General features: G+C 61.6%; 1 protein-coding gene across 1 annotated transcript in view; it reads left to right on the forward strand.

Moving 5' to 3' along the window:
• The first annotated feature begins 9,396 nt into the window (after window positions 1-9,396).
• Window positions 9,397-12,058, forward strand: part of ct (homeobox protein, cut) — a 38,939-nt gene continuing 36,277 nt past the window's right edge. Inside the window, exon 1 of the mRNA XM_037233554.1 lies at window positions 9,397-9,741. Coding sequence (XP_037089449.1) covers window positions 9,441-9,741 — 301 coding nt within the window. The 5' untranslated portion in view covers window positions 9,397-9,440. The remainder of the gene's footprint in view (window positions 9,742-12,058) is intronic.

Consider the following 12,058-nt stretch of genomic DNA (forward strand, 5'->3'; position numbering starts at 1 on the left):
AGAGAAGTCCAGGAACTGAACCCCAGCTCTGTTATCGCGTGGTAGAGCAACGAATTTGCAACCCGGTGCGACGTTTAACACGACGGAAGCCCGGAGGGGCGCGGCACACCGGCCGGCTGCGCCAGGCTGGCGGCGGGTCTGGGCCGTGCAGGCGGCGCGCAGTTCGGTCTGGGCGGCGGCCGCACAGCCGTTTCTGTGCAGGCCCGCTGGCGGCCGTCACGGCGCCTCGCCGAGCCCTGTTTTGCCGACCGGCTCTGATCCGTGGCAGAGACGGCGCGTCGTTTTTGTCGCGCCGGCGCCGGAGCTGTCGTCTCCTTTGGTAGCCGCCGAAGATGCCCGCTGTTGGTGCCACCCGTGCCTCTCCACATAGCCCCAGAAGCGCGCAGTCCGCTACCGTGGCCTCACCGTTTCTTGTAACGATGCTCGTGCACGGTTCTGTCTTGATGGTTGTCGCTTCCGTTAACGTAAGAAACGGCACTATCATTTTCTGAATATGTGTGAGAGGGAGGCGGGGGAGGCGGGGAGCGAGTGCTGCCTCAGAGCCTGTAGATGCCATTCAGCGGACTGGAAGTTAAGAAGAAACAGCAGACAGGCTCAGTATAGGTTTCGTTTATATACAAAATTGAGTATATCTTTACTGTAGCAGAAACGCGGCGCAAAATGAAGCACTAAAATCATTGCAAAATATCTCGGTTTTCCTCTCCGCGAAATGCGCTGGTACAATTACCACCCCGCTGGACCATCTCCAGTTATACTTCCCTTCGATGGCATCGATGGCGGTAGCTTTGTCGAAGCATGGACATTGTCGAAGTTAAAAAGCTGCAAACAGAAATTATGTTTTACTACACAGAGACTACCAGAAATGTTGGCTGCTTTACCACTTTTGCATTACCGATATGTTCTGAATGATACCATCCACATATACCTTACCTGACATCCCTTATTCATAATCGGTGCCCGGCAAGGTGGCCTTACCTTCTATACCACCTGTCTGTCTCCTGTCGGCGCGGGGAAACTTCCAAAAATAGCAGTCTTGGATGATTCGGAGCCACGTCCTCTGAAGGCGCATCTTATTTCGCTGTCCTGAAACTTGTAAAACTCCACGCATCTCCGCCGACAGCCGTGTAATTAAAACAAAACGGACGATCATGATTAACCCTTGCGGATGCGGAACCGGCCCGATCAGCTTTCCGATGCGTCCTGTTTATCATAATTATTGCCGCCTAATAACGTTAATGTGGCCTCGACGTCCGCCTGCTGGCTGGCTCCGCCGGTGGCCAGGTCTGACGGGCTGGATTGGACTGGTGTTTTAGCAGCGCACGTCCCCGCACGCTGCTGGGAAGGGTGCCGTCAGCAGGCCACCTGCCGCGCTGCCGGCTGCGCTGGCCCGGCCCGCCATGCTACTTAATGATATGGGCCGTGGGGTTGGCATCTCCCGGCCAACCTCATCAGCTGATCGGCCCGTCGCTCCGGGGCAAGCTGCACGAGGAGACTGGGTCGGCCGCAGGCGGCAGCGGCACGCTCAGGAGACGCGTTGACCGTGCAGTTAGGGCGCGTACAGGGACGGGGAGGAGAATGGAGGTGTTCGGAAGAGGGACGTCTATGCGTTTAGAGCTCGGATGCCACAAGCTAGTTCGTGCACCGCGAGTCAGCGCTCCAGCAGTGTTGGTCTGCATGCCAACTCGACCCTACTCGCCCTGACGTGACGTCGATGTGACCTCACTCGTTTGACGCGTGGGGTCGACGTGACCTCTTGTCCTGACGTGTGGGGTCGGCGTGACCTCACTCGTCCTGGCGTGTGGGGTCGGCGTGGCCTCACTCGTCCTGGTGTGTGGGGTCGACGTGACCTCACTCGTCCTGACGTGTGGGGTCGGCGTGGCCTCACTCGTCCTGACGTGTGGGGTCGGCGTGACCTCACTCGTCCTGGTGTGTGGGGTCGGCGTGACCTCACTCGTCCTGGTGTGTGGGGTCGGCGTGGCCTCACTCGTCCTGACGTGTGGGGTCGGCGTGACCTCACTCGTCCTGGTGTGTGGGGTCGGCGTGACCTCACTCGTCCTGGTGTGTGGGGTCGACGTGACCTCTTGTCCTGACGTGTGGGGTCGACGTGACCTCTTGTCCTGACGTGTGGGGTCGGCGTGACCTCTTGTCCTGACGTGTGGGGTCGGCGTGACCTCACTCGTCCTGGTGTGTGGGGTCGACGTGACCTCTTGTCCTGACGTTGGGGTCGTACGTGACCTCTTGTCCTGACGTGTGGGGTCGGCGTGACCTCTTGTCCTGACGTGTGGGGTCGACGTGACCTCACTCGTCCTGGTGTGTGGGGTCGGGCGTGACCTCACTCGTCTGACGTGTGGGGGTCGGCCGTGACCTCACTCGTCCTGGTGTGTGGGGTCGACGTGACCTCACTCGTCCTGGTGTGTGGGGTCGACGTGACCTCACTCGTCCTGGTGTGGGGTCGGCGTGACCTCACTCGTCCTGGTGTGTGGGGTCGGCGTGACCTCACTCGTCCTGGTGTGTGGGGTCGGCGTGACCTCACTCGTCCTGGTGTGTGGGGTCGGCGTGACCTCACTCGTCCTGGTGTGTGGGGTCGGCGTGACCTCACTCGTCCTGGTGTGTGGGGTCGGCGTGACCTCACTCGTCCTGGTGTGTGGGGTCGGCGTGACCTCACTCGTCCTGACGTGTGGGGTCGGCGTGACCTCACTCGTCCTGTGTGTGTGGGGTCGGCGCGTGACCTCACTCGTCCTGGGTGTGGGGTCGGCGTGACCTCACTCGTCCTGGTGTGTGGGGTCGGCGTGACCTCACTCGTCCTGACGTGTGGGGTCGGCGTGACCTCACTCGTCCTGGTGTGTGGGGTCGGCGTGACCTCACTCGTCCTGGTGTGTGGGGTCGGCGTGACCTCACTCGTCCTGGTGTGTGGGGTCGGCGTGACCTCACTCGTCCTGACGTGTGGGGTCGGCGTGACCTCACTCGTCCTGGTGTGTGGGGTCGGCGTGACCTCACTCGTCCTGGCGTGTGGGGTCGGCGTGACCTCACTCGTCCTGACGTGTGGGGTCGGCGTGACCTCACTCGTCCTGACGTGTGGGGTCGGCGTGACCTCACTCGTCCTGGTGTGTGGGGTCGGCGTGACCTCACTCGTCCTGGTGTGTGGGGTCGGCGTGACCTCACTCGTCCTGGTGTGTGGGGTCGGCGTGACCTCACTCGTCCTGACGTGTGGGGTCGGCGTGACCTCACTCGTCCTGGTGTGTGGGGTCGGCGTGACCTCACTCGTCCTGACGTGTGGGGTCGGCGTGACCTCACTCGTCCTGGTGTGTGGGGTCGGCGTGACCTCACTCGTCCTGACGTGTGGGGTCGGCGTGACCTCACTCGTCCTGGTGTGTGGGGTCGGCGTGACCTCACTCGTCCTGACGTGTGGGGTCGACGTGACCTCACTCGTCCTGACGTGTGGGGTCGACGTGACCTCACTCGTCCTGACGTGTGGGGTCGGCGTGACCTCACTCGTCCTGACGTGTGGGGTCGACGTGACCTCACTCGTCCTGGTGTGTGGGGTCGGCGTGACCTCACTCGTCCTGACGTGTGGGGTCGGCGTGACCTCACTCGTCCTGGTGTGTGGGGTCGGCGTGACCTCACTCGTCCTGGTGTGTGGGGTCGGCGTGACCTCACTCGTCCTGACGTGTGGGGTCGGCGTGACCTCACTCGTCCTGACGTGTGGGGTCGGCGTGACCTCACTCGTCCTGGTGTGTGGGGTCGACGTGACCTCACTCGTCCTGGTGTGTGGGGTCGGCGTGACCTCACTCGTCCTGACGTGTGGGGTCGGCGTGACCTCACTCGTCCTGACGTGTGGGGTCGGCGTGACCTCACTCGTCCTGGTGTGTGGGGTCGGCGTGACCTCACTCGTCCTGGTGTGTGGGGTCGGCGTGACCTCTGTCCTGTGTGTGGGGTCGCGTGACCTCACTCGTCCTGGTGTGGGGTCGCGTGACCTCACTCGTCCTGGTGTGTGGGGTCGGCGTGACCTCACTCGTCCTGGTGTGTGGGGTCGGCGTGACCTCACTGTCCTGGCGTGTGGGGTCGGCGTGACCTCACTCGTCCTGGGTGTGGGGTCGGCGTGACCTCACTCGTCCTGGCTGTGGGGTCGGCGTGACCTCACTCGTCCTGGCGTGTGGGGTCGGCGTGACCTCACTCGTCCTGGCGTGTGGGGTCGGCGTGACCTCACTCGTCCTGGCGTGTGGGGTCGGCGTGACCTCACTCGTCCTGGTGTGTGGGGTCGGCGTGACCTCTTGTCCTGACGTGTGGGGTCGACGTGACCTCACTCGTCCTGGCGTGTGGGGTCGGCGTGACCTCTTGTCCTGACGTGTGGGGTCGACGTGACCTCACTCGTCCTGGCGTGTGGGGTCGGCGTGACCTCTTGTCCTGACGTGTGGGGTCGACGTGACCTCACTCGTCCTGGCGTGTGGGGTCGGCGTGACCTCTTGTCCTGACGTGTGGGGTCGACGTGACCTCACTCGTCCTGGCGTGTGGGGTCGACGTGACCTCTTGTCCTGACGTGTGGGGTCGGCGTGACCTCACTCGTCCTGGTGTGTGGGGTCGACATGACCTCTTGTCCTGACGTGTGGGGTCGGCGTGACCTCTTGTCCTGACGTGTGGGGTCGACGTGACCTCTTGTCCTGACGTGTGGGGTCGGCGTGACCTCACTCGTCCTGGTGTGTGGGGTCGACGTGACCTCTTGTCCTGACGTGTGGGGTCGGCGTGACCTCACTCGTCCTGGTGTGTGGGGTCGACGTGACCTCTTGTCCTGACGTGTGGGATCGACGTGACCTCACTCGTCCTGGTGTGTGGGGTCGACGTGGCCTCACTCGTCCTGGCGTGTGGGGTCGACGTGACCTCTTGTCCTGACGTGTGGGGTCGGCGTGACCTCACTCGTCCTGGTGTGTGGGGTCGACGTGACCTCTTGTCCTGACGTGTGGGGTCGGCGTGACCTCACTCGTCCTGGTGTGTGGGGTCGACGTGACCTCTTGTCCTGACGTGTGGGGTCGACGTGACCTCACTCGTCCTGGTGTGTGGGGTCGACGTGACCTCACTCGTCCTGGTGTGTGGGGTCGACGTGACCTCTTGTCCTGACGTGTGGGGTCGGCGTGACCTCACTCGTCCTGGTGTGTGGGGTCGACGTGACCTCTTGTCCTGACGTGTGGGATCGACGTGACCTCACTCGTCCTGGTGTGTGGGGTCGACGTGACCTCTTGTCCTGACGTGTGGGATCGACGTGACCTCACTCGTCCTGGCGTGTGGGGTCGACGTGACCTCTTGTCCTGACGTGTGGGGTCGGCGTGACCTCACTCGTCCTGGTGTGTGGGGTCGACGTGACCTCTTGTCCTGACGTGTGGGGTCGACGTGACCTCACTCGTCCTGGCGTGTGGGGTCGACGTGGCCTCACTCGTCCTGGTGTGTGAGGTCGACGTGACCCCTTGTCCTGACGTGTGGGGTCGACTTGACCTCTTGTCCTGACATGTTGGGTCGACGTGACCTATCGTCCTGATGTGACCTCGGGGGCTAATCTGATTGAATCTGACCTCCCATGACGAGGTCTTGAGCTATTTGAACTGACCTTGCCTGACACATCATGCCCCGTCTTAAACTGACTAGAACCTCAGCGGGCTGACCTGATTTGAGCCAAGTTTTCTTGACGTTAGCTGACCTTGCACGACTGACCTGAGTCAAATGACCCTGACGTAATCTGGCCTGACCTGTGCGGTTGCAGAGCTCGGACCTGGTGGAGGATGTGCGTCGTCTGCAGAGCCGGCTGGCCCAGGTCGAAAACCACACGGCACACCAGCGCGCCAAGCTGCTTGAGGAGCTAGAAATGAAGAAGAAAACTATACTCAGGCTGCAGAGCATCATAGAACGACAGAAAGATTACAACGACATCAAAAAGGGCATCGTGTAAGTGCTTTTGATATGTTTATAGGCAGTGCGCGGCACAACGTACAGACTTCCCCGTCACACTTTTTTGTCCTGTGTTTTTTTTAGTGCAATGGAAAGAAATCACCATGCTACTAATTTGCTTGTCCTTTTACCGAAAAACGCGTAGCTTTCCGGTGTTTCTGTCAACAATAGATGCATTCATCGCAGCTACCCTTCCCATTGATATTTAGTAGCAAAAAGTAAGCAGAGCACGGAAATATTATTTTATTGATTGCACAAGATCCTGTCAAACCTGCAGTTGTTCCCGATTGAGCTGTTTTTGATTTGCCTTAGTTGTTTACTTCGTCACGCACCACGGCGATGCAGTCAAACGGTCGGAAGGCCTCCTTTTATTTAGTTATCTTGTTCCCAGATTTTCACGACACAACAGTACACCTCTCACCTTTTAGCATTCATTTTTCATAAATGTCCGTTTGTTATATGCAGTGCTGTTCGCCCGCTGTCGTGCTGTGCTGTTCACCTGCTTTTGTGCCGTGCTGTTCACCTGCTGTTGTGCCGTGTTGTTCACCTGCTGTCGTGCCGCGCTGTTCACCTGCTGCTGTGCATTGTTGTTCACGTGCTGCTGGGCCGTGTTGTTCCCGTGCTGTCGTGCCGTACTGTTCGTCTGCTGTCGTGCTGTGGTGCTTTCTTTCTTTCGCCTTTCGCCTGGTGCTGTGCAGCGCTGACGCGTTTCCCTCTGCTTGGCAGGATCCTGAAGTCGATTAAAGCGGGCGGCGCGGGCTCGGACGCCTCGGACGGGGGCGGGCCGCCGGCCTCGCCACCGGCCGGCAAGTCCTTCGACGTGCTGAAGGAGCTACAGAACGAGCGGACCGAGGTCAAGACCAGCATGTCAGGCCCGCTCGGTGAGTGCTGCTGGGGTTGCTGACTCCGCTGTCACGCGGCTGCCTCCTCGCCCCGTTCTCTGCGAGCACGCTCGGACATTAAAGGACTGCTGTAATCTGCGATTGTTTGGCTCGCGAAGTGGTTGAGGGTTGTGATATGCTTGATAAGCTATAAGCACACCCTCCCGAATTGAGCAGAAATGCTCGATATTTTTGACAGAGTGATCTGCTTATGCTGAGTGATCATGTAGACTTACTGCTTTGTAAATGCGTTATTAATTTTTCAGTCTGCGATTTTTGGCTGTAAATCCTTCTGGGAATATCTGTAGACATTGCATCAGATTTGGTTCTGTCAAAGCTGCCGCGAAGCTTAAAAGATTTTAAGGATTTTAGGCATCACATTACGTTGCTTTTGCATGGCTGCACTACGCAATGACAAAACGAGGTTCATTGAGAACGTTTTACGCCGTCATGGCTCGGCTCGTGTCTGCACTCATTGAAGCGAAGAGCAGCCTGTCAAGTTCCACTACGAGCGAGGTGGTCCGTAGGCGCGGAAAACAACGCGCTGCAGACTTCAGACAATGGGCCAACCGAAACCCATTTCCATTCAAAATGTCTTATCGAAATGGTGCGGTTTTGTTGCCTTGTGCTGATGCCATGCCTCCCGAAGAGGTCGTTCCGAAACGAAGCGACTGGCGGCTCGCTCAGTGGGGGGGGGGGGGGGGGGATCCACGCTCAGCGCCTTATGGAGTGCCCCAGACCAGGTTTACTGAGGGAAAAGTGTTAATGTGTTCAGTGCACGAAAGACAGAGTATTCTGCGGTCCAAACTATCACCACCACTTCCCCTGTCACTCTGATACAAGCCCCCATATCCCGGCCGGCAAAAAGAACTACCCGCCTCAGCTGTTTGCTGCTTCACTTACCGTTGTTTTTATTTGTTTCCGGGTTTTTGCGTTAGCTGTTGATGGGCCATGTTGGCCGCGATCACCGGCTGCCGGCATCGCCGCCGGTGGCGACGCGTCCAGTTGCCCCCCCCCCCCTCCCTCCCCGTCTGTCCCCTGTTTGACAGCTGACGTGGGAACATGACGGGTCGACCCCGTGTCGGCTGGCTGTCCCCTCTTGGGCTGAAACGTGACCCGAGTGGCGGCCCTGATTGGTGCCGGCCGCTGGGTGGGCCGCTCACCCCGCCGCGTCAGCTGGTGACGTGTGAACAAGGCCATAGCACCGATTCATGACAGGTTTAAAATGCACTGCCTGCTCCGAGATATCCTGTCTGGTCCGAGACACTCCCACTGGTCCGAGACTCCCCCTTGTCCGATATTACCACTGGTCCGAGACACTCCCTGATCCGAGACTCTCCTTGTTCCAAGACTCTCCCTGTTCCATGACTCTCCCTGGTCCGAGACTCTCCCTGGTCCGAGACATTCCCTGGTCCGAGACTCTCCCTGGTCCAAGACACTCTCTGGTCCGAGACTCTTCCTGGTCCGAGACACTCTCTGGTCCCAGGCACTCCCTGATCCGAGACTCTCCCTGGTCCGAGACTCTCCCTGTTCCGAGACACTCCCTGGTCCGAGACTTTCCCTGGTCCAAGACTCTCCCTGGTCCGAGACTCTCCCTGGTCCGAGACTCTCCCTGGTCCGAGACACTCTCTGGTCCCAGGCACTCCCTGATCCGAGACTCTCCCTGATCCGAGACTCTCCCTGGTCCGAGACACTCCCTGGTCCAAGACACTCCCTGGTCCGCAGGTGGCAGCACGGAGCTGGGTGCCCCACGGCGTCATGCATCAGGGAAGGCCTTTCAAAATGGATAATTAAGCCATTGGTTGTAAGATCGTTGCGATGAAAGAAAGATGGTAGACAACCTGCGGTGCGCATCACAGGTTGAGTTGAGTATTTTTGTCTTTTGACGGTCCGGCAGTCCCTCTCTCGCAAACTGCTCCCAGTTCTCAACCCAATGGGGAAGACAATGTGCTACTTGGTCCACAGCCTGCTGCCTCATCTGTCAGTGTGTCATGCGCCGCCCGACGTCTCGCTCGTTCCAGTAACCCTTTGTCAATACGTTGCCTCACGTCCTCACTCATCGCGCTAGGACGTCGCTTCCGCCGCAGTGCTTTGCTGAGGTTTGATATCACATGCTCTGCAGTGATACCAGTGGTTACCATTTTGTACAACGTCAGGGAGTTTTCATTCCAGCTGTTGAACGAGGGGAGTATGGGGCGCGGCGTCACCTGGCCTCCGCTCTCTTGGTTCGTGCTGTGTGTGACGTCACAAGGTCTTTGTTCGGGGTGTTCCTCTGTGTGAGTGACGTTACATGTTTGCCGGTCGGCAGGCGAGCCGCGGCCGCCGCTGGTGGAGCCGTCGCTGCTCGGGTTCCGCGGCCCCACCGCCTGCCGGCCGCCGTTCCTGCCCACGCCACCGTTCCCGTTTCCGCCGTTCCCGACGGCAAGTGGCGCGCTGGTGACGCTAGCGGCGCGCTCGTCTCCCTCGCCGCCGGAGCGGCGCGGCTCGCTCTCGCCCCCGGAACGCGCCCGAGCGACGCCCGAGAGCGAGCCGGGCGCCCCGGGCCAGCCGAGCCCGCCGGCGCCGGAGCCGGCCGCCGCCTTCCGCTACGACGAAAACGACCCGCTCATTCCGAAGAGCGACCCGATGGAGACGCGCCTGCAGGAAATGCTGCGCTACAACATGGACAAGTACGCCAACCAGAGCCTGGACACGCTGCAGCTCTCGCGGCGCGTGCGCGAGCTGCTCAGCATCAACAACATCGGCCAGCGTATGTTCGCGCGCTACATCCTCGGCCTGTCCCAGGGCACAGTCAGCGAGCTGCTGAGCAAGCCCAAGACCTGGGAGAAGCTGACGGAGAAGGGGCGCGACAGCTACCGCAAGATGCACGCCTGGGCCGTTGACGACGCGGCTGTGTGCCTGCTCAAGGCTGTCATACCGAAGCGAGGTAAGTGCGCAGCTGCGAGCAGCCGCGATGGACGGGCAGGGACGAGTAGGGACGAGCGGGGACGAGCGGAGACGAGCAGGGACGAGCGGAGGCGAGCAGGGACGAGAAGAGACGAGCGGGGACGAGCGGAAATGAGCAGGGATAATCAGAGACGAGCGGGAACGAACAGAGACGAGCGGGGACGAGCGAGGGGGCGAGTGGTGACAGGGGCCGGCTCGTTCTCAAGACCCCGAGATCTGGCATTCAGGGATCATTGGTGATTGTGGCCACACGCAGGTGAATACCGACTGGGTGGGATATTGCGGACTAAGCGTTGACATTGGCCTCTACATACCGGCCACGGCCAATGACGCAGCATAGCCCGAGTCATTAGCTTTGACCACCGCGTACCTGTCACGGCCAATGGCACGGCTCGGTGTCAGTGGCCCCGAGCTCGAGTCCCACGCTCCGTTAAGAGGACGAGCGTGTCAGAGCTTGGGATTCCCTGGGCGGCCCGGTACAGAGCGGCTGAGCCGACTCAGGTGACCGCCGCGCCGCCGAGCTGCGCCTCCCGTCAGCCCGGGCGGACCGAGATGGCGGCTCGGCCGGCCCCACGGCGCCCCGGCGTCGGCCGCTCGCAGCCCGCTCACCAGGACGGCCGCCGCCGCCGGCCGTGTGACGAGGCCACCGCCGCCGGCCGTGTGACGAGGCCCCGCCGCCGGCCGCTCGCAGCCCGCTCACCAGGACGGCCGCCGCCGCCGGCCGTGTGACGAGGCCCCGCCGCCGGCCGTGTGACGAGGCCCCGCCGCCGGCCGCTCGCAGCCCGCTCGCCAGGACGGCCGCCGCCGCCGGCCGTGTGACGAGGCCCCGGCGTCGGCCGTGTGACGAGGCCCCGGCGTCGGCCGCTCGCAGCCCGCTCGCCGGGACGGCCGCCGCCGGGCCCCGGCGTGACGAGGCCCCGGCGTCGCGGCAGGCTATCCTGGCTTTCGTCTCGCCCGCAGCTGGGCTCCGCGCGCCGCGGCGTCCGGCAGATATGGCAACGCGACTTGAGCGGTACCCCGACGAGCTCACCGATCCGTACGGCCGGCGGCCGGCGCCGGACGCCAAATGAGGCCGTGACTCATCCACTTCAGAGGGCCGGCGGCGATTCTTCTGCTTCCTGGCGGGCCTGGGGCGGCGCCTCGGGCTCCAAGCATTCCGACCGAGCGCAAGCCGCGACCAGAACGGTGACTCAGTCGCATACACGGCGCCCCTCTCACCGTGTCCCGATATGTCCTGCCGTGCCATAGCCGACGGCGAGCCCTGATCCTCCGCGGTCCGGCTGCCAGCGCTAGCGCAACCGCGGACCCCGACTCCAGCACAGCCGCGGACCCCGACGCCAGCACAGCCGCAGGCGCCGACGCCAGACGAGAACGACAATGACGTCATCGATGGGTTCGTCGCGCGTCGCTGGAGATTGGGTTCCCGAGCCGCTGATGAACAATCGGGCAGGCCAGATCGACTGACGGCTAATGAAATGATCAGTAATTAAATCACGACGACGCTACAGTCTACTTGGCGTCAGCGTTCGGCTGATGCCATCGTCAATTTAATTGCGTCTGCAATCGAGGAAAAAATCCAAACAGCTTCGGGGCCAGGCGGTCGACGAGCCGGGAGCCACGATCCAGCCAATGCTTTTCTGTCCGTGGCGCAAGCCCACTGCTGGTACCGCGATCATGCTCTATCGCGCCCTCTCTCGAAGGTCCTGGTGCTGCCGTCGCCCGGCGCCAGGGCTCAGGTGCGTCCCGCGCCGGGGGAGGGGAGGGACGACAGGGGTGGGTGCCCGGGTGCCCGACGGTGCCTGTCGCGGCTGCCTCGCGTCGCTGTTCGGTTTACGACCGGCTGTATAAGTTTGCGATTGTCCCGCAGCCGGTCGATCTGACGGAGCGCGTCGTGTGGCGGCCCGGGGCTGATGACCACCAATGGCTGGCTAGTATCCGCTGGTGCCGCCCGGGACTAATGACCACCAATGGCTGGCTAGTATCCGCTGGTGCCGCTCGGGACTGATGACCACCAATGGCTGGCTAGTATCCGCTGGTGCCGCCCGGGACTGATGACCATCAATGGCTGGCTAGTATCCGCTGGTGCCGCTCGGGACTGATGACCACCAATGGCTGGCTAGTATCCGCTGGTGCCGCTCGGGACTGATGACCACCAATGGCTGGCTAGTATCCGCTGGTGCCGCTCGGGACTGATGACCACCAATGGCTGGCTAGTATCCGCTGGTGCCGCCCGGGACTGATGACCATCAATGGCTGGCTAGTATCCGCTGGTGCCGCTCGGGACTGATGACCACCAA

This window comes from Pollicipes pollicipes, unplaced genomic scaffold (genome assembly GCF_011947565.3).
Source record: "Pollicipes pollicipes isolate AB1234 unplaced genomic scaffold, Ppol_2.1 Scaffold_7231;HRSCAF=8579_pilon_pilon_pilon, whole genome shotgun sequence".
Taxonomy (NCBI): Eukaryota; Metazoa; Arthropoda; class Thecostraca; order Pollicipedomorpha; family Pollicipedidae; genus Pollicipes; species Pollicipes pollicipes.